The 26,340-nt window shown below is 42.8% G+C and overlaps 1 protein-coding gene and 1 non-coding gene across 2 annotated transcripts in view; one reads left to right on the top strand and one right to left on the bottom strand.

Moving 5' to 3' along the window:
* Positions 1-1,877: 1,877 nt before the first annotated feature.
* Gch1 (GTP cyclohydrolase 1) overlaps positions 1,878-26,340 on the top strand; it is a 48,222-nt gene continuing 23,759 nt past the window's right edge. The window contains exons 1-2 of the mRNA XM_042682564.1: positions 1,878-2,360; positions 26,105-26,214. Coding sequence (XP_042538498.1) covers positions 2,018-2,360; positions 26,105-26,214 — 453 coding nt within the window. The 5' untranslated portion in view covers positions 1,878-2,017. The remainder of the gene's footprint in view (positions 2,361-26,104; positions 26,215-26,340) is intronic.
* On the bottom strand, positions 20,533-20,639 carry LOC122110114. The gene has a single exon (XR_006147821.1). It is a non-coding gene; the product is annotated as a U6 spliceosomal RNA (small nuclear RNA).

Raw genomic sequence — 26,340 nt, 5'->3', positions numbered from 1 at the left:
TCCAGGTCTTGCATATGCTAGCCCAGTGCCCTACCACTTGAGCCATCCCCCTAACTCAGCTAATTTCTTTTGTTTTAGACTTGTGGGGACTCTGCTGCCAGACAATGTTCATATTTCTTTCCTGAATGTTTAAAACAGAGTTATGCATGGAGCAGGTATCCAATAAATATGAATTACAAATTACAATGACAGAGCTGCTTTATTAGTTTAGAATAATTCCAGGGGCTTCTTTCTTCCCTGGCTTGTTTGATCTTAAGCCTATTACTACTTGTTTATATGTCAGAACTCTCTGACATATAATATTAATTTGCTACACATTTAAAAACACATTTAGAATTATTACATGATCCCTCAAGTGAGCAAAAATGCCTATTTTTTGTAATCTCAGAGAAAACAAAAGAGTATTACTAATTGAGTATGGATGTACAATTTGTACTAACTCCTGGAGAAGGGAATGTCACAGGTCACTTTAAATTGATTGAATCCTGAATTTCCACAAAACCCAAAGTTGGTTCCTTGTGAATCAGCTTTTCTAGGGTCAAAGTTCTGGCCAGCACAAACATCAGCGTGTAAAAGACTCTGCTTGCTTTAGTGGAGAGGCAAGGCAAGGAGTAGTAGAGAAATAAATTGGCTGATGTAAGGTATAAGGGATTATTTCCCTAAAGAACCATCTTTCCTGGAAGCTGATCTAGAGGTGGTTTATGTAGTAGCTGAGTGGTCACAAACTGGGGCTCTTTTGTGCTTACCTGTGGAGGTTTGTGGCCCAAAGACATACATCAATCCTAATCCCTCATCAGGAGACAAGGGATTAGTTTCTCAGTTCTCCAAATCTGAAGAACAAGGATCATTATTTCCTTGACTATTCTTGTCATATTAGTTTTCTCCCATGCAGCTCCTTATATGGAGGGAGTAGTAGCTGCCCCCAGATATTCTTGTGACCACCAATAATGAAAGAAAACATTCTTTACCAGCTTTTTGTTAAAGACAAAGGTCACAAGCGGTTAACTAGGGAGTCAGGCCCACATGTATTAACAAATACTATCCTACACGTTAGGGTTGCTTAATGTGACACAGGCCAGACAATGGCCAGATGACTCCCTATGGTATCAGGTTCTTTTATCTCTCTCTCTCTTTCTCTCTCTTCCTTCCTTCCTTCTTTCTTTCCTTCCTTCCTTCCTTTGCTTGCTCTGTGTGTGTGTGTGTGTGTGTGTGTGTGAGTGTGTCTGTGTGTGTGTGTGTGTGTGTGTGCCAGTCCTGGGACTTGAACTCAGGGGCTGGGTGCTGTCCCTGAGCTTCTTTTGTTCAAGGCTAGCTCTCTACCATATGCGTCTCACAGACTTTCCGGCTAGTTTTGAGCCGTGATCTCAGCCTCAAGAGTAGCTAGGCGTGAGCCACCGGCGTCCCACTTCTGCTTTTAAAACCCAGGAACTCACCTAGAGTGCTAGCTACTCAGGTGGCTGAGATCTGAGAACTGCCGTTCAAAATCAGCCCGGCTTTGACTGATTATCTTATCATGGGCTTTTCAGGGTCCCTTCTCCAGCAAAGGTCATCTGTTTGCCCATCTTTCACGTGGTGTGGGATGAGGCACTTCTGATGCAGCGCCTCATTTCCCGTAAGGGAAGTGCGGTTCCAGGCCCAGATGCCCCTTTTTTATTTTTGTTGTTTTTTTCTGTTTAACTCAATGCATCCCACAATAAGCTGAGCCCGCAGGTCTTCAGCCAAGGCCAGAGTTTAGGGGCCACCGGCGAGGGCGGGGCCAGGGGGCGGAGCGAGGGCCAGTGACGCAGAAGGCTCTGACCAATAAGAACACCCGCGGCGCCCGCGGCTCCGCGCGCCTATAAGTAGGCAGCGCTCCCAGGCTCGCCGGCTGGCGGCTGCTTGGCGCGTCCCGGCAGCTGGGCTGTCTACCCTAGAGGACTCGGTCCGTAGGTCACTGTCGCCAGCGGTATCGCCAGCCAGATTCAGCCGCAGGCCTTGAAACGCCCCTGGGTGTCTCGCGAAGTGCAGCTCGAGGTCCATGGAGAAGGGCCCGGTACCGCAAGAGAAGCCGCGGGGCACCAGGTGCACCAATGGGTTCCGGGAACGGGAGCCGTCGCGGCCTGGGTCCAGCCGGCCGCCGGCCGAGAGCTCCCCGCGGATCCCCGCCACCAAGAGTCCCCAGCCCGCCGACGACTGGAAGAGGGAGCGGCCCCGCAGCGAGGAGGATAACGAGCTGAACCTCCCCGGCCTGGCGGCCGCCTACTCGTCTATCCTGCGCTCGTTGGGCGAGGACCCCCAGCGGCAGGGGCTGCTCAAGACGCCCTGGAGGGCGGCCACCGCCATGCAGTTCTTCACCAAGGGCTACCAAGAGACCATCTCCGGTGGGTGCGCGGGCGCCGGGGAAGGGGAGGCGGCGGCGGGGAGCGCGGGGCGGGGCGCTCCAGGAAGTTTTCCCGAGTTGCTTCACTTTTGGCCGCGGGATCGAATGCTGTCACCTTGCGAACCCCGCCCTCGGCCCTGGCCCGCGCCGGGCCCAGGCAAGGTCCGATGTGGCGGCGCGCGCGGCGGGCGCCCGTGGGGTGGGGATGGGCAGCCGCCTCTCCACCCCGAGATCAGCCGCAGCAGCTTTTCTATCTTGGTGTGTGTGTGGGGGGGGGGTGCCCTCCTTCTCGCTCTAGGCACGTGCCATCTCCTCTAGAGGATGGGGTCGCATGGGTGGAATCACCCTGTCCCGTCCCTCCAGGTGGGCATCTGGGATCCCGTTCGCCCTAGCGCTTCCGGGACCCACCTTGGCCGTCCATACGTGAGCACCTGTTGGAGTGCCAGTTTCTGGGTCAGTGGGTTTTTCGGAGATCCCCTGATTTCTTTTACAGGTCTAGGTGTGTGGGACCGGTACTCTTGATCTGCCACGGGGTGGGGGGTGGGTGTGGGGAGGCTGGGATCCTGGAGAGAGCTGTCATTCTTTTTTAATCCACCTGGTTAACTCTGGCTAGGAACTTCCCCCAAATTTGGCACCATTCTGGGCCTGGGCTTCCGTGGAGTTTGAGGTGTGGGGTTTCTTGGGCTAGTTTGCCTTCTAAAAAACCTTCTTCCTCTTCCTATCTCCTGCGACTCCCCGCCACTGCACCAGGAGGCATGTTGGGCGGGCCTGGGATTCCTGCCCTCCGCCTCCCTTCCCTCAAATCTTCAGGGTTGACCCAGTGCTGGGGGCAGCCAGCGTGTTGGGCTTTCTCACTTAGCAGGTGGGCCGGCCGTGGTGGTGTGAAGGGGAAGTGGAAAAATGCCTGCTTGTCTGAGTAGTGTAGGTTGTTGGTGTTATTATTATTGTCTGTCATTGGGCTTGAAGTCAGGGTCTGAGTTCTGTCCCTGAGTTTTTATGCTCAAGGCTAGTGCTCTACCACTGTCTCATAGACTTTTCTTGTCTAGGTGGCTTTGAACCACAATCCTCACATCTCAGCCTCTGAGTAATTAGGATTACAGGAGTGAGCCACCAGCTCCTGGCAACAGCTTCTTCTTCTTCTTCTTCTTCTTCTTCTTCTTCTTCTTCTTCTTCTTCTTCTTCTTCTTCTTCTTCTTCTTCTTCCTCCTCCTCCTCCTCCTCCTCCTCCTCCTCCTCCTCCTCCTCCTCCTCCTCCTCCTCCTCCTCCTCCTCCTCCTCCTCCTCCTCCTCCTCCTCCTCCTCCCCCCTCCCCCTCCTCGTGCACCTGGGTGACCTTTCTTTCTTTGGCTGAAGAAGAAACCTACTGCTTTCTCCTAGAAAACCAGTGCTGCTTTGAAAGCTACCTCCCCAGCCTGTCCCTCTCATTTCCCTGAAATTTTCCCCACCCCCAAGGAAGGGTGGGAAATTAGAGTGTGGGAAGGGTGGGGCCCCCAAAGGAAATGATACTACCACATCTAAAGCCAAGATATGGACCTCTCATTTTGTTTTGGGTTCTGTTGGTTTTTACTCCTGGATGGCAAAGTTTGGGGAGGAGGGTCTCGGAAATCAATTTCAAGATGCAAAGACTGAAGAACAACCATTTGGTTTTCTGGGAGTTCAGCTTTGGGGAAAGTTGGTTAGTGTACTGTTTCAGGATGTTCTGAGGAAGGATTTTTTTTTTCTTTTTAGTGCAGGTCCTGGGGTTTGAATTCAGGACCTGGGCATTGTCCTTTAGGTTCTTGCTCAAAGTTAGTGCTGTACCACTTGAGCCATAGCTCCATTTCTGGACTGGTAGTCAATTGGAGATAAGAATCTCAGATTTTCCTGGTTTCAAACCTCAGGTCTCAGATCCCAGCTTCCGGAGTAGCTTGAATTACTGGTGTGAGCCACTGGCACCCAACAGAAAAGATCTTACTGGGGCTTTGATCAAGCTGTGTCTGCCTCCTGCAAACACAGAAGGTGGTTTTCTCTGTAGTGTTGCTCATGAAAGTGGTAATCTTTCTATAACCTAGCATGGATCTCACTGCCCCAAGGGGGAGGGGTTTCTTGCCCTGACACTGGTCACAGAATTATTTACTGATGTGCCTGTTTATTTGAGAAATGGTTAACAGAAGCTTGTCTCATGAGCCAAGATTCAGCTAAAGAGGACTAGGGACTCAAAAGGACCTCATTTCACCTTAGAAAACATTTAAAATGGTTAATTTATTAATAAGAAGTTCACAGGTATAGAGACAGAAAGAAGATTTGTTTCTGTCCACTGGGAAAGAGGGAGGAGTGGGGAATGGATATGAAGTTTCCAACTGCACACTTCAGAATGGTGAAGATGAAGTCTTTTTTTTTTTTTTTTTTTTTGGTTAGTCATGGGCTTGAACTCTGGGCCTGGGAGCTGTCCCTCAGCTCTTCAGCTCAAGGCTAGCGCTCTACCACTTGAGCCACAGTGCCACTTCTGGTTTTCTGGTGGTTTATTGGAGTTAAGAGTCTCATGGAGTTTCCTGCTTGAACTGGCTTTGAACAGTGATCCTCAGATCTCAGCCTCCTGAGTATCTTGGATTACAGGCATGAGCCACCGGCACTCAGCAGTGAAGTCTTTTTATGGGTATTTTACCTTAGCAAAAAGTTTGCAGATCCTTTAAGATTAAGATTGATAGCTATTAACTGAATTGTTTAAAATACTAAGTGCTTTATGTGAATCATCTTGTATAATCCTCAACTTTGAGGTAAGCACTATTTCCTTATCTCCTGAAAGGATATGGAGGGAGCAGGGTGGACAACTTCAACATATCTGCTCAGCATATCTGCTCAGTTCTTAGGTACTTCCTTCCTTAGCATGAAACACAGTGAGATGGATTCATGTACCCTACCTACCAAGTATTTCTGTGAGCTGGATCATTAGCATTAAAAACAAAAAGTGTTATTCTTAGCACATGCAAAAATTAATCCTTTCCTATCCACCCTTCCCCATTTCCTTTCCATCTTCTTCATAACAGAATCTCGCCCATCAGAAAGTTAAGTGCTTGGAAAGGTAGCCTGGGATGATTTCTATAATTTTGTTCATAGGGGCTGGTAGCCTTTAGATTGTGAATCACTGTCTGCTTACTCTGGTGAAATATGATGTCACTGAGGAAGGTCTGTTGATTTAGCCAAGCAAATCTCCTTGTGTTGTTTTCTTGGGCTTGCTTCTTCCAAGGAACTCCACTGATGATGGTTTGGGGAGAGGGGCCTGGTTTTTGGTCTTCTTTCCTGCCCTAAATTCACTTAATGACCTTAGGAAAGTGGCTTAACTTCTCTGGGCTTCAATTGCTCCTTTGTAAAGTTAGTTTAGATTACAAAGGAGGAAAAGCAAATATGTAGTAGAATGGGGCTTCCCCTTCTGTGGTATGACCATGACAGACATTACTAATTAATCTCTACTTTCCTGTGGCTGGAACAGACCTTCCTAATTAAAACAACTAAGCCTAGAATCAGCTGGTCTCACATTGGTTTCAGTACTGCTGCTCAAGTGAATTAATGATGTAGTGACTCTTTGGTGATGTAAGAAATAGGAATTTTGACAAAGGGTGATCAAACACAGTGGTGGTACTCATTAGACCCTGTGTGGAAAATGAACTATACAATTTGTGGATAGGAATGGGAAAGAAAAACTGGGAGAGAGTGAGGAAGGGGGTGATATTGTCCAAAAAGAAATGTATACTTTACCTTACTAAAATAACTATAACCCCTCTGTATATCACTTATATATATATATCAATAAAACAATTTTAAAAAATGAAAAAAAAGAAAACAAAAAGTGAGGATAAGAATGTGGCTTAATGGTAGAGTGTTTGCTTAGCATGTATGAAGCCCATGGTTTGATTCCTCAGTACCACATAAACAGAAAAAGCCAGAAGTAGCACTGTGGCTCAAGTGATAGAGTACTAGCCTTGAGCAAAAGAAGCTTAAGGACAGTGCCCAGGCCCGTTCAAGCCCCAGAACTGGAAAAAGAAAAAAAAAGTGGAGCAGAATGGATTAGATCACTTTATCACGTGTGAAGACATTGTGAGAATATTTTAAGAAACTTTTATGTAGGATTGTGTGTGTGTTTGTATGTGTGTGTTCATGTTCATGGGTATATGTACCTTCTTTTTTTATTGTGAAAATACTGTACAGAGGGGTTACAATTACATGGGCAAGATAATGAGTACATTTCTTATCAAGCATTGTAGCCTCCTCCTTTGTTTCCTCTTCCCATCCCATCCTCCCTCTGTCCCCCCACCAAGTCCTCGCCCCCCCACCAAAGTTGTAAAGTTCGTTTTCAACATAACAACTTGTACGTCTTATTGTTGCAATGGGTCCCCCTGTATCCCTAGTTAAACGGTTTGTTTTTTCCCTCCCCCTCCACAAATTATACCAACATCAAATACAGTGAAAGCAGGGGTTATACCGTGGGGCAGGGACATACAAAGTAACAAAGAAATAATCTTATAAATGTGTTAGAAGTACCTTTCTTCTTGTAGGTTACAGTCAAAACTTTGAAAGCCTCCATAGGGGGGGTCATGTTTAAAAGATTCATATTGGTTTTTATTTTTTAGATGCATAATTAAAAAGAGGACAGTGAGGGGACAGGAAAAACTATGCAGAAATGGATCTGAAGTAGTCCTTGTCTTCGATGAGAGAGAGAAGGAAGGCTACTGGGAGTCAGTGACACATCTTTACATCTATAGGAAATATGGAAGAGTGATAGAGAAAATCTGAACAATCCCAATTTTCAATTTATTTTGAGACATTAAGTCAATGACTACCATAGCTTGTTTCTAAATAGGAATAAACTTTGCAACTCATTGTTTTTTGGCAGTACTGGGATTGAAGTCAGGATTTAAAGCTTGCAACCCCTTTTGACTAGCTTATTTTCAAGGCAGAGTCTTGATTTATGTTTGATCTTCCTACTTGTGAGCACCACTGTGCCCAGCCATTGGGCGAGAAGCACCCAGCCGTTGGTTGAAATGAATCTCAAGAACCTTTATGTCCAGGCTGGCCACAAACTATGATCCTCCAATCTCTTCCTAAGTAGCTAAGTTTCTTAGGGATAGGGAATATCTGGCTTGATGACTGTATAAATCATCTAGTTTGGTCCTGTCAGAGGCTACCACAGTAGCACTTAAAATTCAATAAGGAGCTTTTTTCATAGCAATATCAATGCCAGCTAACATCAATACTCCAAATGGACCTTGCTCATTCTAGGCAAGGTTTCTTACCTGTAAGTCATTTCTCCTGTCCCAGTAATCCTTTTTTTTTTCTTTTCTAGTACTGGGGCTTGAACTCAGTACCTGTGCACTAACCTTAGCCTTTTCCCACTTATAGCTGGTACTCTACCACTTGAGCCATAGTTCCACTACTGACTTTTTGGTATTTAATTGGAGATAAGAGTCTCATGGACATTTCTTTTTTTTTTTTTTTCTCATGGACATTTCTATCCCACTGGCTTTGAACCACTATTCTCTGGCTTGCTGCAGGTATGAAGCACCAAGTCCCTAGTCCACCTTACGCCAATAATTACATTCACAACACTGTTTCTAGTAAGATCAAGTTAGAAGGTACTTGAGGTTTAGTACGTCAACATAATTTTGTTTGGAGGGGGGAACAATTTGATTCATTCCAGTACTAAATACTAAGACTTACTGGGAATTTTACTATAGTTTTGGTTTTTAAAAGAAGTATTGAAGGGGGCTGGGAACATGGCTCAGTGGTAGAGTGCTTGCCTTGCATGCCATGAGGCCCTGGGTTCAATTCCTCAGCACCACATAAGCAAAAAGAAAAAAGCCAGAAGTGTGACTCAAGTGGTAGACCACTAGCCTTGAGCTGAAGAGCTGAGGGACAGTGCTCAGGCCCAGAGTTCAGGCCCCACGGCTGGACCCCCTCCGACCCAAATAAAAAAAGACAAAAAAGAGGTATTGAGTGCTAGATACTAAATGCTGAGAACAGAATGAACAAAGCGGAGTATGGTTTCTCTCTTTAATGAACTTTAAACTTCTCAGAGGAAAGGGACATTAGAGAATCACAGGAAAGAGAAATGTGATGACAGAATCACAACTCAGTGAGAGCATTTAGCATAGGAACTTGATCTGCTGGGAGCTTGAGCTGAGTGAAGGCTGAATAACTAATATTCTAATTATTCACTAGCTATTAGGTCACATTTTGATCTTTCTTGATCTTCTCAGCTGCCTTGTAGAGCAGCTAATGTTGCATTTGTATAAACAAGGAAACTGAGGAACAGAAGAACTTCCTGCAGATACTTTCCTGAAAATAATGGAGTTGAAATGATGATCATGAGAGTTATCATGATCTCTGACTTCATGTTGCATTTGTCCATAATGTTTTACTAAGCTATTAGAATCTCCTCTTTTTTTTTTTTTTGCATTTTTCTGCTGTTTTCTGTACCCAGTTTTACAAAGTTCATATTCTGGCATCCTTCCTCTCCCCAGGACTCATTTGCAGGAGATCATTTGTCATCCAAGTACAGCATTTGGTTGAACCAGTCTGCAGTATTAAAATTCACCAGGAGAGGGCCAATGTCTAATCATTGGATTATATGAGAAATTCTTCATTCCAGGTGATATAAATGTTTTCTAGTCAGGTATAAGTTCTCCATCAAGTTTATGGTAATTAGGTTAGGAGATAATCTTAACTTAGCATCATGTTAGGATTGCAAGTTTTCACTCTGTTGTACAAAGGTACTTTTTTTTTTTTTTTTTTGGGTCCCCATTGTACAGCCTCAGTGGTAATTCCCCTACCCCTTGGGTCTGTCTGCTTTGTCTCTCCTACCCATAACCCTCCTCACAGAAATATGTCAGGATGATTTCTGTAAATCACATTGTCAATTACAGATTTTCCCCCCAGTATTTTACTTATTTTATTTTATTTTTGCAGCTATTAGTGGCTGTCTAAATTTGGTATTTATTAGAAAGGCAAACTAATTATGTATGGATCTTTAATTTTTAAGTTATTAGCTAGAGTTTTTGTTTTTGTTTTTGGTTTGTGCTGGCACCAAGGCTTGAACTCAGGGCCTGGGTGCTGTCCCTGAGCTTCGTTTGTTCAAAGCTAGCACTCTACCACTTGAGCCACAGTGCTAATTCTGGCTTTTTCTGAATAGTTTTATTGAAGATAAGAATCTCATAGACTTTCCTGCCTGGACTGGCTTTGAACCATGATCCTCAACTCTCAGCCTCCAGAGCAGCTATGATTACAGGCATGAGCCACCAGTGCCTGAAGCTAGCCTTCTTTAAAGAAGGTGTAAAAGGACTTTGGACTGCTCTTGTAACTCTTTGATAAGTTCTGAAGTATTTAAAGGCTTAAATTTTCTGCCTAGGCTAGGTTTGAACAATATTACTCAGATCTCAGCTTCCTGAGTAGCTAGGATTATAGGTGTGAACCACCAGTATCCAGACAGTTGAAGATTTAAATTTGTGACAGTTGAAGCTGACAAAGTAACTGAATTCTTTTTTTATGGCTACTATCTTCTTTTTTATGCTATTATCTTCCTTTTTTAAATGTCTTTTGTTGTGAAAATACTGTACAGAGGGGTTACAGTTACATGAGCAAGGTAATGAGTACACTTCTTATCAAGCATTGTTGCCTCCTCCTTTGTTTTTCCCCTACCATCCCTTCCCTCCCATCTCCACAACTATAACTCCCCCCATCTCACCTGCCTAAATTGTAAAGTTTGTTTTTTGACATAGCATCTTGTACATCTCATTGTTGCAATGGGTTAACCTGTATCCCTATTTAAACAATTTGTGTTTTCTCCGCTCCCCAAATTATACCAACATCAAATACAGTGAAAACAGGGGTTATACCATGGGGGAAGGAGTAGCTGAATTCTTCAAAGGTGGAATTCAATGGAGATGAAGAGTACCCTAAACTATAGATGTTTACATTTAGTTAGAAAGGGTGACAGAAAAACTCAAGGACAGTCTTGGAGGCACCAGAGCCAGGAGATCCAAGAGTATAAATGTTGGAGGGAAAGCTAGGCGCTGATGGCTCACGCCTGTAATCCTAGCTACTCAGGAGGCTGAGATCTGAGGATCGCGGTTCAAAGCCAGCCCGGGCAGGAAAGTCCCTGAGACCCTTATCTCCCAATAAACCACTAGAAAACCGGAAGTGGCGCTGTGGCTCAAGCAGTAGAGCGCTTGCCTTGAGCTGAAGAGCGCAGGGATAGCGCCCAGGCCCAGAGTTCAACAGGCCCCACGACCAACCAAAAAAAAAAAAAAGTTGGAGGGGAACAGTTTTAAAAGGAAGATGTCTGTAACTAGAGTGCTTTGGTTCTAAAAATCTCTGAGAAAATCCATCTTCTCAATCTTTCATCCTTGGGCTTGTCCTCTGTGGTTGTGAAGTCATGAAGGAGGTAGGATTGTCCTGTCCAGGGTCTGTGGAGGGCAGGGCCTGTAGAGGGAGTATACTGGGAAAGCCAGTGAAACAGCATATACTCTGCTACCTACTCTACTGGGACTCCTTTCTCCTGCATTCAGCTCCAAAGATGCCTCTTCCATTGAGCAGCCCTTCTCCAAAGGAAAACCACTAACGTCCAGTCTAAAATGTTGCATCCATTCCTTTGGATGTAGTCCTTTGGCTATTCTATAATCTATTCATTCTTCTCTAGCTTTATTATTAGTTGTGGATATTTTACTCCTGGATATAAGACATCTGGTGTTCAAAAATAGGAGAAAAAACTAGGTAGTTATTACACATTTTAAACTATTTTTAATACTTAGAGTTTTAAGAATGAAAAATTATAATGATATTTATAGAATATATAGTGGTATTATGATGTACATATTGTATGGGATGATTAATCAGGCTCTCAGAAAAGAAGTCTCAAGACATTGTAGACTTGAGCCAAATAACCTGGTTTTGAAAACCTCAAAACTATCAACTGTGTGAGTTATTCACTGTGCCTCCATTGTATATTAATAATATACACTATCCCACAGGGCTATTGTGAGGATTCAATGGGCTAATATGTCTATTGAATGCTAAGGAAGCTGGCGTTACTTCACTGAGCACAGTGTTTTCAAGGTTCATCCATAGTAACATAATTTAACTAGACAAAAACCTGTGTCATTCTTGTTTGATTTAGTAACTTATTCCGTATTCTTTTTGGGCGGGGGGAGGGGGGCCAGAGTGGTGCTGGTTCTGGGCTTGCACTCAGGGCCTGGGCCTGGGCTCTTTTGCTCAAGCCTAGCAATCTACCCCTGGAGCCACAGCTCTACTTCTGGCTTTTTGGTGGTTAATCGGAGATAGGAGTTTCATGGACTTTCCTGCCCAGACTGGCTTTGAACCATAATCCTCAAATCTCAGCTTCCTTACCATTGGTGATTTTATATGTATTGTGCTATATTTCCTTATTTAAAAAAATCTTTAGGACTGATACCTGTGTGTGTGTGTGTGTGTGTGTGTGTATCAAACACCAACTCTGTGAAGTACCATGAGTTTGAGTTTAAGGGGAAGCAAGGCTAATTGGTCTGGTCTTTGCCCTCAGGGAACCCATGGTGCATTCTTGCGGGGACCAGACACCAAGTTCCTGGAAGGAGAACCAAAAGGGATTCCATATGGTCAGAAAGAAAATACGTACTACTGGCAGAGAGACTAGAAAGTATTACCATGGAGTAGATTTGAGCTGAATCTGGAAAAAAATAATTTATTAAAAATTAATGAGCTAGATAACAAAGGCTCACACCTATAATCCTAGCTACTCAGGAGGCTGAGATTTGAGGACTGAGGTTCAAAGGCAGCCCAGGAGAGTCCTTAAGAGTTTCCATTTAACCAGCAAAACACTGGAAGTATAGATGTGGCTCAAGTGGCAGAGTGCAAGCTCTGAGTGAAAATCTAAGTGAGAGTACCAGGTCCTGAGTTCAACACACAGTACTCAGAAAAGTTAGTGAGATTCCAATGCAACCAATAAGCAAGATAATGGTGGCGTGTGATGGGAAATGATGTTGGTCATTTGAGTTCACATTCTGTCAGTTCTTTATCTTGATCCCTTCATGAATCAGCGTACGTACAGTGTATGCCTGTAAGCCCATCTATGAAAAGAGGCCCTAGTTAGGTTAGATAGGGTCTCATGTTTTGGCTGGCCTCAAACCTCAACGTTTTTACCATTTCCTCACATAAAGCAGTTCAGTATTTCAATTTAGTGCATTGGTAATTCTTGAAGTTCCTTGTGTGTCTCATTTTACCCTTCTACTGAGACCTTGGGAAGCTTCCCTGCTCTCCTCTACTTATCTGGACTTTAAATTCTCTGGAGCTCTTTAGGTAAGCACCCTGGTTTAGTAGAGGAAATTGGCTGTTGCTGAGTTGTGGGTTGAGTTCTTTGGTGGTCTGGTTAGTCTTAATGTTTCAGCTTCCCCAGGAGCACATGATTCTTGGTGTGAAGTGTGGTAAACTTTAGGTAACATGTTTTAGTTTTTACTTGTTCTAAGTAGGAATCAGAGGCCTGACAGACACCAGTGGAAAGCATTCCAAACAAGAATTGCTCAGTAACATAGTTTAAAGCACATACCACTGTAGTTAACGGACCTGTGGTATGATGACCATTAGCAGCAGTGAAGGACTCTATGTGCTGGAGTTAAATGAGAAGAGGCTGTTTGCTAAGTGAAGGCATTGCCTTTCTCTTAGTTTACTTCAAGGTAGCACTGCTGTAGATCATACCTATAACTGACCACCACCCTTCGCATGTGCTGTCATGACTTCATGGGCACTGAGTAGGTGTGCCACTCGGTCCCTCAGAAACTATCTGCCTTCAACTATGGGGAGCAGGAAGCTAAGAGCGCCTAGTTGGACTGACACCATAAACGCCCATGGGTTTTTTGCGTTTTGTTTTCCTGACAGTACCCGGGCTTGAGCTCAGTGCATTGTACTTGCTCACTTTTCTTGTTCACAGCGGGGACTTTACCACTTGAACCTTGCCTCTAGTTCAGTTTTATATTAGTTGATTGGTGATAGGTTCTTGTGGACTTTTTTGCCCCAAACCATGATCCTCAGTTCTTAGGCTCTTGGAGTAGCTACCTATGCTAATTTTAATTTCATGCTAGTATGTCTTTTTTCCCCTTTTATTATTATTATTATTTATTATTATTTTGGCCAGTCATGGGGCGTGAACTCTGGGCCTGGGCACTGTCCTTAAGCTCTTCAGCTCAAGGCAGGTGCTCTACCACTTGAGCCACAGTATCACTTTCAGTTTTCTGGTGGTTAATGAGATGAGTCTCACGGACTTTCCTGCCTGGGCTGTTTTTGAACCACCATCCTCAGATCTCAGCCTCCTGAGTAGCTAGGATTACAGGCATAAGCCACCGGCTCCCAGCTATTATTTTTTTTTAAAGGGATGAAATGGTTTGTAAGAGAGAGATGCAAGTCCTTGAACTTCTTCTTTGGTGTGGTAGAAGTTCTGTTCATTGATTCTAAGATCCATTTGGTGTTTAGTGGATCAAGAAAAGTCCCTCTTGCAAAATAGGAAGAGCACCTAGGCTCAGCTAGTCATAGCATCCCTGCTAACTAGTGTGTGAGTCCAGACAAGTTACCCTGGTTCTCTCTTCAGGGAGCACAGCTGGTCTTGAGAGGGTTTGCAGTGCTGTGGGCAGGTTGATTTCCAGCAGATGAGGGCACAGCAAATACCTCAGGGTCCTTTCAGTGCCTGGGGTGCTGTTTTCCCTGGAAATGGCCACTGAGTGGAAACCGTTTCTATAGTAACAGGAATCTTTTCTTATGATGCAGATGTTCTGAAAAGATTCTTCACCTTCAGGGTTGGTGGGCTTGGAATCTGTAGGCCTTTGATTAGATGAAGCCTTTATGTAGACTCCTCTCTCTGTTCCTTGCTGGAGTGCTCCAGTCACTTCTACCGGGCCATAACCAAGCGCTAGCTTTACTAGCACTTGAGATTTCAGTCTATTATTAATCAGGGCTTTCTATCAACTGGAAAAGCAATTGTTAAATTCATTGGGTAAGACGGAATACTCAGGATCATGCTTTAAAATTCTTCATTCTTATTTTTTGTGGTAAAAAATTTCCAAACATAAAAATAGACAAAATAGTATAATGGACACATATATATGCACCACTTAGACAAAATTGTATAGGGGCACATATTCCTACAACCTAAATACAAATGAACATGCTGCCGTATTGACGCAGTCTGTTCTTTTACAGGTAGTAAAGCAGAGACATGTATTTGCTTATCTTTTGGGGGACCAGGGGAGGGCAAGGTCTCACTGTGTAGCTCAGACTATACCCACCTGGTTTGGTCTGCCTCTTAACTTACTCCAAGCTTATTAAAATGCCTAATCTATGTGCATATTTCTTCAGTTGTCCCAAATGGCTTTTACTAATGATTTTTTTTTTTTTTTTGGTCGGTCGTGGGGCTTGAACTCTGGGCCTGGGCGCTGTCCCTCAGCTCTTCAGCTCAAGGCGAGCACTCTACCACTTGAGCTACAGCCACTTCCGGTTTTCTGGTGGTTTATTGGAGATAGGAGTCTCACGTTCTCTCCTGCCCGGGCTGGCTTTGAACCTCGATCCTCAGATCTCAGCCTCCTGAGTAGCTAGGATTACAGGCGTGAGCCACCAGCGCCCGGCTTTTACTAATGATTTTTAACTTTTCCTGTTCTCCCTACCCATAACACTTCCCCATCAGAGATGGAAAGTTATTTCACCTTTATGATGTCAAATTTCTTTTCTTGTTTCCTTTGTTTCTCTTCCCTCATAGGACATGGAAGTTAACTCTAAAGGTTGGTTTAAACTCAAGGGGAATACTTTCAGTACAAATGCTATAAACCTCCCATGATGTCACAACCAGGAGACACTCATTTGAGCTTGAAGATTTAAAGACTTGTAGTTGGTGTTAAGAGCAATTAATTCTCCTCCTCCTCCCTCTCCAACTCTCTCTCCCTCCTCCTCTCTCTCCTTTTCCTTCTTCCTTTCTTTCTCCCCTCCCTGCTTCTCTGTTCCTCCTTTCTGAGTGTGAGCTGGGGCTCATACTCAGGGCTTCATATTCTTGCTTGTCTTTTTCACTCAAGGCTTTTCACTTGAGCCACAGCTCCACTTCCAGCTTTTTAGTGGTTAATTGGATATTAGAGTCTCACTGACTTCTGAGTCTCACTGACTCACTGCCTGGGCTGGCTTCAAATCTCAATCCTCAGATCTCAGCCTCCTAAATAGTTAGGGTTACAAGTATGTACCACTAGTGCCTGATGAAGAGCAATTCTTTCTTTCTTTCTTTCTCTCTCTCTCTCTCTCCCTCCCTCCCTCTCACCCTTCCTCCCTCCCTCCCTCCCTCCCTTCCTTCCTTCCTTCCTTCCTCCCTTTCTCCCCCCTCCCTCCCATCTTTCCTTCCTTTCTTTTTTTTCTTTCTTCCTAAGATAGGCATCTCTGGAGAAGTTCCTTTAAAAAAAATCCTTCTTATTAGTTTGAAGATTTATTGGGATTCTCTTTTTTTCATAAAACTGTTCCTGTTTGATTTTTTTTTTTTTTTAAGTAAAGGTCAAAGTAGAATGACATTACTGAACTTTCCTTTACAGAAACTGGATAGCTAGTTGGTAAAACAGTGTTTTATAACTGTGTATCCTCCCCAGACCTGGCTGACCATAGGTCTTAGTTCTCTCTCTCTCTCTCTCTCTCTCTCTCTCTCTCTCTCTCTCTCTCTCTTCTCTCTCTCTCCTCTCTCTCTCTCTGATCTGCTCTCCTGAGTTGACAGATAGCTTTCATCCTGTCTTCAGCCTCCATCACTACTTTGCTTTTCTGTTTAAGAATTGGATTTGCTTTCCTCTCTTCCTCTGCTGTCATTGGACCTTGTCACCCCATGGCTGACCTCAGCCTGCCTTAGGGATCTCCTGATTGGGTCCATAGTTCCAGAAGGTCAGGTTTGCTCCTGGTGGCTGCAGACCAGGACTCTGGCTCAGAGGCAGAAGACTAATCTCTGCTTAGCTAGCTAACTTGCTAGCTATTCTTGGGCAAGTACTGTGTTTCTAAATGACAGTGTTACAGACACTGTAACATGAGCATGGTAACTTTTTAAATTAATGCAAAGTGTATCAGAGCCAAGGAGAGGTCATGAACTATGTGCATAACTTAATTTGAAAAGGACTCTAAAACAGAAGGGAAAGTAGTTTCTGCCCGGTGCAGCAACCAGACCCACTTGAGTGGGTGGGTAGTCTACTTTGTGTTGTTTCTAATGACTGGATCACAAATCTTTATCTTTTCTTCTTCTCCTCCTCCCCTCCCCCTCCCCCTCCCCCTCCTCCCCCTCCCCCTTCCTTTCCCCTCTTCCTCCTCCTCTTCCCCCTCCTTTTCCCCCTCCCCTTCCTCCTCCCCCTCCCCCTCCTCTTCCTCCTCCTCTTCCTCCTCCTTCAATGGTACTGGAGTTTGAACTCGGGGCCTAGCATTGGCTAGGCAGTTGCCCCCTCCACCCTCAAGGACTCACCATCTTCTGTCTTGGTGATGATATGAGGGTTCATAGTAGTTGTCAGCAGTTCCTCTTGCTAAACAGCAAATTTAGGCAAGCAGTTGGTCTGTTTTCAGTCCTTAGGCACTGTCACCAACCTCTCAAAATCCTATGCTCTCATCTCAATATTATAAAAATTCCGAGTTTGTTTGCTGGTTTGTTTATTTACTTATGCTGGGAATTGAACCTAGGGCCTTGTGAATGCTAGGCGAGCAATTCACCACTTGGCTATGCCTCAGCTCCTCCATTTTTTTTTTTTTATGGCAGTACTGGGCTTGAAATTTAGGGCCTTGTGCTTGCAAAACAGGCACTGTACAGGTAAACTACATTGCAATCCTTTTTGCTTTAGTTTCGTTCTGGATGGGGTCTTACATATATTTTCTGGCTCAGGCTGAACCACCATTCTCCTGTTTATGCTTCCTGTACAGCTAAAACAATAAGTGCACCAATTGAGACATACTTGTAGCTCTGTCATTCACTGGCTACTTTGGACATATGGTCTTACTTCCTGCTGGGTGAAGACTTGGGCCATGATCTGCCTATTTTAATTTCTCCATAGTTTCTAGGATGATAAGCACACACCACAGCATTCAGTTTCTCTCCATTGAGGTTAAAGTTGCATGGATTTTTCTCCTTCAGCTTGTCTAGAACTACTACTCTCTACCTCCTGGGTAGCTGGGATTACAAATGTGAGCCACCATTCTTGACCTTCTAGGTTGTTTATTAATATATAATCTAGCCAGGTGCTGGTGGCTCACACCTGTAATACTAGCTACTCACACAGCTGAGATCTGAAGATGACAGTTCAAAGTTAACCCATCAGGAAAATGCATGAGATTTTTAAATCTCCAGTTAACTATTGAAAAGCCAGAAGTGGAGCTATAGCTCAAGTGGTAGAACACCAGCCTTAAGTAGAGACAATACCCTGGCCCCAACACTGGCCAAAATAAAAAAAGACATAATCTTGAGCTTACAGCCACCCCTAGTGAGTATGATTTTCTCAGGGTTATTTGGGAAGCTATTTCTGTCTCTCTCTCTCTCTCTTCTTTCTCTCTGTAGTATATATACGTATTATTTTTATTGTCAAGGTTGCAGTTACATAAGTAAGGTAATAAGTACATTTCTTGTCAAACTTGTTTACTTCCTCATTTTTCTCCCACTTTCCCTTCCCCATCACCCCCCAGGTTGTACAGATCATTTCCAACATAGTCTGGTAAATATCGCTCTTGCAGTGATTCCCCCTTGTCCTTTGTCTCACCATTTTGTTGTTGCCCTTCCCTAATTCAGATAAACATATTTACAATACCCAGTGTACCAAAATCAAATATAGTGACAACAAGGGATATACCATAAGGGGAAGAACACAAAAAATAAAAAAAATCACATCGAACATTTAAAAACAACAGTAAAGAAAAGCCTCTTGTGTCCATGTCTTTGAGTTCATTTAGCTTAGCATCATTATATGGTCATATATACGTAGCTATTGAGCTATTCTGCTCATCTGCTAAGATTATCCTAGACATATGCTAATTATTGCAAATAAGGAAAACCATGGGGGAAGCTATATATTTTAAAACTCTACCCGATTGGCCATATTTGGAGACCTCTGCTTTGTTGGTTGATTCTCTTGGCCCTTAATCATTTGTCACTGATGGTGGTGGCTGGTACATCCTGCTGGTACTTACTTGGGTAGGATTGCAAGTGGTTCCTCAACACTGTCTGTATGAAATCTCATACAAAGCAAGTGAGACAGTTGAGAGTGAGTGACAGGTGATATGAATGAGCCTGTTTGTTGTGGGAAGCTTTTTAAAGCAAATGGATGGTTTCTTATATCAGTGTGTTCTTTCTTTAGGACTACTGTGAACAGGACCTTGTTATAACCATCTGTTTTGTAAGATTCACTTTTAACAGCTGGATTGTGAAAGATATACAAAATTATCCAATTAAAGAACTGAATTTGACAAGTGTCTGCCGTTTTTTTTAAAGGATGACTCATTGAATACGCTTTGTTTTGCTCTCTTAGACACCCTTGAAGTCTCTAATTTTGATAAACAAGAAATACTCCGAGTAGCTCCCTGAGACCTGAATGAGGTTTGTTTGGCTTGATGGCTTTTGAGAGTTGATCATGTAACCTATATGTTTAGCAGCCTGTAGTTTTATTTATGAATGAAGCTGAATAGTTTGAAATTTTTTCCCACTTCAGAACAGAAATCCCCTGCTCACTGAATGCCACACATCTCAAGAAACTGGCTGTGGAGCTTGAGGGTAACTGTTGTCCTTTAGCATTGGTTTCACTGTCCCAGATCTGAGAGAAATGGGGAGCTGACAGTGACGTTAGGCTCCTCTCTCAAACCCATCCTCTAACCTGTGAGGATTCTGGGGAGCAAATCATACGATCTGCACAAAGCTCACACTAGAACACAGGTCTCTGGGCTCCTCATTTGTTCTTCTACGTCACCATTCTACACTCTGATCCCCTGTGCATCTGATGTCAGGCTCCCCTGAATGGCAGCTAAAGAATGGTGTGTGGGTGGAGAGATTATCTGTGCTGTAAATTTCCATTACATTATTTCTATATCTTATAAGTAAATGCAATGAACACTATTATAATCAGGAACAGAGTGTTACTGAGCAATTTTCTTTATGGAACGTAAACCCTCACCAATTGGTGTAGTATTTGTGGCTGGACCAGCCAAGGATGGGAGTAACTCACCAGTAGTGCAGTTATTGAAGAAACATGCCTGGAAACAGAATAGCCAAGAGCACATGTTTCAGTAACCTCAGCTCTGTGTGTGTGTGTGTGTGTGTGTGTGTGTGTGTGTGTGTGTGTGTGTGTATACTCGTACTGGGGCTTGAACTCAGGGCCTCGGTCCTATACCTTAGCTCTTGTTCAAGGCTGATGCTTTTCTACTTGAGTCACAACTCCTCTTCTGATATTTTGCAGTTAGTTGGAGATAAAAGTCTCATGGACTTTTCTGCCCAGGCTGACTTCAAACTACAATTTTTAGATCTCAGCCTCCTGAGTAACTAGGATTATAGGTATGAGCTTCTAGTGCCCAGCTTTCAGATATATTTTAATACCTTAAAAGAAATGTAAATTTCTTTCTTTCCTTTTCTATTTTGTATGCTGGTTCTGGGGCTTGATCCCAGGGCTTGGGTGCGGTGCTGAGCTTTTGTGCTTGACTAGTGCTCTCTACCACTTGAGCCACAGCTCCACTTTTGGCTTTTTTGCAGCTAATTGGAGGTAAGAGTCTCATAGACTTTTTTTTGCCAGCACTGGCTTTGAACCATGTTCCTAGGATTACAGGCATTAGCCACTGGCACCTGGCTTTTTAAAATATGCATGCATGTATACACACAAACACTCACACTCACATACTTTTGTTACTTGCTGATGTTATCTTCTTACCATAGAAGTAACAACTATACTGGTTAGTCTCTTACACTTTTTTTGAGTGACATTTCTTTCTTTTCTTTTTCTCTTTCCTTCCTTCCTTCCTTCTTTCTTTCTCCTTCCTTCCTTCTTTCTTTCTCCTTCCTTCCTTCTTCTCCTTCCTTTCTTCCTTCCTTCCTTCCTTCTTCCTTCCTTCTGTCCTTCCTTCCTTCCTTCCTTCCTCTTTTCCTTCTTTCAAAAGGTTATACATGTTTATCTGTGTCCAGTGCTTCTTTTTTTTCCTTTATGGAACGCTTCGCAAATTTGCATGTCATCCTTGCGCAGGGGCCATGCTAATCTTCTCTGTATCGTTCCAATTTTAGTATATGTGCTACCAAAGCGAGCACTCCAGTGCTTCTTTTTTTTTTGGGGGGGGGGGGTCCAGTCGTGGGGCCTGAACTCTGGGCCTGGGCGCTGTCCCTCAGCTCTTCAGCTCAAGGCTAGCACTCTACCACTTGAGCCCCACAGCGTCACTTCCAGCTTTTTTCTTATGTGATGCTGAGGAATCGAACCCAGAGGCTCGAGCATGCAAGGCAAGTGCTCTAACACTGAGCCACTTTCCCAGCCCCTCCAGTGCTTCTTGATCAGAATGACTCCTTCCATCCTTCTCCCATCCCATTCCTTCTCCCAGACTCAACTTGATGTTTTCTACTTCCTGTACATTGAATAATTGTGTTTTTCTGTTCCCTTTATCATTCATCCTCCTCTTGCACTAACCCCCTCTTCAATCTCCTTTCAGCTTTCTTGATATTCATTTTGTTAAACTGTTAATTTTTCACTCTTGTGTGTACTATGCTTTAATTAACTCATATATAAAGCATATGTCTTTGTGTATGTTTACATGGGAGATTGTATTTTAGGTCTGAAATCCATGTATGAGATACATATAATTTCATTTTTTACATAGAATGTCTCTAACAAATGTGTAGCATTGTTTCTACTTGATGTAAGTGGATTATGCTCTACCTCCATGCTTTTCCAGGGATTTATTTATAAATGAGGCTTAGAATCACTCACTTTCATTGCTAGATCTTATTGTAGGGGGTAGCTGCATCCAAATGGAGTAATTCACAGCTAAGTCACCAGCTTTTGCAATTACCTATAAAGCTGTAGTGAGGCTTCTTACATTCTCTTCACCCTATGAGTTCCTTTATCTTCAAATCTGTTTTAAAGAAGTGAACTACAAGGTCAAGATGGACATATTAATTGGATAAACATAGGTGGATCTGTGTTTAACTCCAGCTTTGTGCATGGTACTCCAGGACATTCTGAAACTCCAACAGCCTTAAGATACAACAGTTACCTTCCAGAAGCTTATATAACCCAAATGGGTTGGGAAAATAAGCTCAAGTAATCACAGTACTAAAAGGCACAAAGAAATAAGTGCTATATGCCAATAGAGACAGCTCTGATGTTAGCTGGTACTAGGAGGGTTTGGACCAATGATGTACTACTTTCTCCATCAGTTGGGCTTAGCTTCTCCTTGTAAGTAACGAGTTGGTTTAATTCCAGAAGTATATAGACTCTCTCTCTCTCTCTCTCTCTTTCTCTCTCTCTCTCTCTCTTTCTTATTTGTAAAACCAGTAGGGGTTTAAGACCATAAGGGGTTCTACCTAGCAGGCTAACTTCCTGAGAGATGGCTGCTGTGCAGTGTTGTATACTGTCATTGCTTAGTTATTGATGGCAGGAGAATATTATCCCTTCAAACTGACATTGTTTGATGATGGTATAGACAAACCTTTAGCTGTGGGAGGCCACTACATTCTCCTTTGTGTTTATGACTAACAGTAAGAAACAGAATGCCACAAACCCTCGTTTCCAGGGTTACCTTCTTGCTGCTGATAACAAGCAGGAAATTAAAGCAATCTGTGATAGTGTTTTGTTCTTATTATCCAAAGATGGTAGCTTACAGATATGTTAGAGAAAAACATAAGTAAATATAGCTGGGGAACTTTATTACTGAAGAAAAACAATGATTTGACTAGGCCAAGTTTATAGTGTGGGTTCAATTTAATGAAATAGGATATAGGCAACATATTAATGTTTTATTACCACACAAAGCATTGAATCATATGAGGATTTCGGGTTTATTCCTTTTGATTTTGAGTATGTAAATATTTGCATGAGTTCAAACTCAAAACTGCCTGATAGATTATATTAAGTGACAGCTCATTTCCATCCATATCCCTCTGTTCTGAATGGCATGTGACGTTAAAACCTCTTCAGTTCTGTTGTCAAACAGGAAAAGAAGCCACAAGAAACACAGTGTCATCTTACTTTTATAAAATAGATACGTGCCAAGTGCCAATGGTTCATGCCTATAATCCTTGCTACTCAGGAGGCTAAAATCTGAGGATTTCAGTTCAAAGCCAGCTCAGGTTGGAAAGTCTGTGAGACTTATCTCCAATTAACTTCCAGAAAACTTAGAAGTGCAGCTGTGGCTCAAAGTGGTAGAGCGCTAACCTTGAACACATAGAGGCTCAGGGACAGCACCCAGACACTGAGTTCAAGCCCCACAAACGACCAAAAAACCAAAACCAAACTACAGAATTTTCTGTCTTAGGTGGCTTCAACCCATGATCCTCAGATCTCAGCCTCTTGAGTAGCTAGGATTACAGTTGTGAGCCACCAGCACCTGGCTTAAAGATTATTTTTTAAAGTTCATTTTATATCTTTGGAAGAGTTGGGGGGAGGATATGGAACTTGAGGATTTGGGGTGAAAAAGTGCAGCAGTGGAGCTCACTGGACATTGATGAAAGTGAAATGTACAACTTGTTGGTGGAGACAGGAGGGAGGGACTATGAGAGAATGAGGGACCAGAAGACACTGCACAAAAGGCAGGGTTCTCATTACCTGACTCATGTAATTGGAATCCCTCTGTACCTCACCTCTATAATAACAATAAAGTAAGTTAGTACACATTTTAAAAAGTTTTTATAAAGTTCATTTTATTAAGGTATAATTAACATTTAATGGTACTTACCAACTCTACGTGGACAATGTGCATTTTTAGCAACATAGCACTCCCAATAGAATGAAGACATGGACCTTCTTTACTCAGCATGCTTCTCCCACTTTTCTGATTCCTGGTGAAGCACCTGTGTACTTTCTGCCACGATGGTTTTATTTTTCCATGAAAAGGTACAATCGTGTATCACTAGGAAATTTTACTGTGTAAATGTCAAATCATACTCACATGAAGTAAGATTACTGTGACATTATTAGGAGATATACTCTTACAGGCCCACTGTTGTATATGGGACCTGTGGTTGAGTGAAATGTCATTAACCTTTCCTGTGTATATGCGTATTTTGATTTTACTGTTGCATTTAGTTATTTCCTAGCCTCCTCTCCTACTGCATAGTTCTGTCATCCTTCCATGTCTTTCCATAACCTTGTTGCATTGGGTGAGGGGAGAGGGAAAGTAGGAGAAAAATGAGGGAAAGGGTAATAAGTTTGACAAGAAATGTACTTATTACCTTACTTATGTAACTTATATACTTTACTGTAACCCCTTGACAATAAAATTTTTTTAAGTACTTATTGAGACAGCATGGTGGCATATGTCTTAATCCCAGTTAGTTGGGGCAGGAGGATTATTAATTTGAGACCTGCCTAGGAAACTTGATGAGACTTTGTTTCAAAACAAAACAAATACTTGTTGACTTATTTTGTAGAATATCCTTCAAATTTTCTGATGATTATAGCATAATTATAATTTGGGGGATTTCCTTTGCCAAAGGAGATAAATGTATCTGACATTTGATGATCCTCTTTCTTTCTTCAAGGAAAGAGAGAGAGAGAGAGAGTATTTCTTGTGTGGCTAAAGCTTTTCATAAGGTGACACATGTAATGACATTATATTAAACTCTTGGAGAAATCCGGCATACTTCTGGGAACACTAAGGAGCTATTTTTGAACTTCTTTCAGAAATATGACCGAAGGTTAGGTCAGAATATTCAGAATAGAAAACTGCTATTGGAGAAAGAATATTTACTTAAAGAATGACAGTGAGCCTTTTTCTCCCCAGGTTTTACCAGCCACTCATATCTGTGTGTATCTGAGTGTGTTGCAACCCCACACGTCCACTTTTGTGGACCACACTAATGAATTTTCTGCCGCACGATCAACTGCATCTCAGAATAGCCTGACTCAGGGGATAAGAACTGTGGTTGAGCTGATGACTCAGTATCTGCCGAGCCCCTATTTGAGGAGCATCAGGGCCACTGGAGGTCAGCCAGTGTGGGTGGACATTTGTACATCTTCTCTGTGACTCACCAAGCTGCCTTCCTTTCTGAGGGCAAAATAGCTGTGGGTGGCTGCAGAGCTGTATTCATCACCTCCCTCCTGTGTAGTCATACTGGGTAGATTGGGTATCCCCCAAATCCTTGAAATCATAGCGAGGTATCTTGCTATATCTTATCGGTCATGCTGTGTGGGCATCAGTACAGGGGTTTTTCCTCTCCCTCTCCCCCTCTCCCTCTCTCTCTACCCCCCCCCCATCTTTCCTTCCCTCTTTCTTTGGGGCTTGAAATTAGAGCCTGGGTGCTGTCCCTTAGCCTTTTTACTAAAGGCCGGTGCTCTATCAGTTGAATCACAACTCTACTTCTGGCTTTTTTGGTGGCTAATTAGAAGTAAGCCTCAAAGAGTTTTCTGATTGGGCTGGCTTTGAACAATAATCCTCAGATTTTAGTCTCCTGAGTAGTGAGGATTATAGGCATGAGCCATTGGCACCTGCATGTATCAATTTTATAAAAGTAAGATGATAACTGTGTTTCTTTGTGGCTTCTTTTCCTGTTTGACAACAGAGCTAAAGAGGTTTTAGTGCCACATGCCACTCACAGACAACATTGGGGAATTGGCTGCCATTAGTGCCACGCTATAGTAACATTGTACCATATTTCCTGCCTTTCCTAGGCAGCATTCAAGACAGGGCATTCTTCTAGTCTTCCCTTTCCCCCATTATCTAATTAACATACTGTTTTGCAGATGAGTTTGTGATGTTCAGTGAGCACCGTTTTAAACAAAGTTTTTGTTTTTCATTTTTAAATGTCTGTTGTAAGCTGACCGTATGTGCTAGGTTCATAGCTTATACAGCACACTGTCTCCCAAAACCTCCTCAGATTTATTTCCTTTTTTTTTTTGTGCCTGCACTGAGGAAGTTTACAGGTGTAGGAAGCTATCTAGGGAGTTGATAATAGAGGTCAGGGGGGTTGGAGGCATGGCTCAGTTGGTAGAATGCTAGCAAGTGAGTGAAGGTAGCCACAGGTACTGGGTTTGAGTCTTGGTCTTGGATCTAGAAAAAAAGAAAAAAAAGATAATAGAGATGTATAGTTCTGGACTGTGAAGGCAAAGAGCGAACAGCAACTTTTTCCCTCATACCTGGTGTTCTACATAGCCATTATAGAGGAACACAAAGTATGAGGAAATGTAAAAGATGGTGAGTCACCCATGTCTACCTACAGAAATAGCCACTTTTATTTTCCATAATTCCCCCTTCCAGCCTGCCTTCTTCTCTCGCCTAGCTTCAGTCTTCCTGTCTTCTTTCTCATACTATAACCCTATTTGTAATTCTACATTTATTATGTCACATGTTGTCTCGAGGATTTGTTAAGAATGTAATTTAGAGAAAAAAGACTTTTACTAACTTAATAGAAAAATTCAGTAGCTTTCATTTATATGTCTTTAATACTTCAGTGAGGATTCACCTTTTTAAACGCTTATTGTCTTCTCCTATCTAATCACAGTATCCTTTCGACTTTGTGTTTTGTGTAAAATTGGCAATGTGACTAAGTCAAGCCTCTGATTTCAGATGTCCTGAACGATGCAATATTTGATGAGGACCACGACGAGATGGTGATTGTGAAGGACATAGATATGTTTTCCATGTGTGAGCATCATCTGGTTCCGTTCGTTGGAAGGGTAAGACATTCCTTGTTATTTCCTAACTATTTAAAAGGGCATATAAATGAAAGTTTTAACTTAGTATAATTCTATTTAAAAGTGTGAGCTACAAATTTCTATTTTTTTTTTTTTTTGGGTCCGGTC

Source organism: Dipodomys spectabilis, unplaced genomic scaffold, assembly GCF_019054845.1.
Source record: "Dipodomys spectabilis isolate Male_0828 unplaced genomic scaffold, ASM1905484v1 ptg000073l, whole genome shotgun sequence".
Taxonomy (NCBI): domain Eukaryota; kingdom Metazoa; phylum Chordata; class Mammalia; order Rodentia; family Heteromyidae; genus Dipodomys; species Dipodomys spectabilis.
Note: the sequence above shows the minus strand (reverse complement) of the source record. Positions and strands in the feature narration are given on the sequence as shown.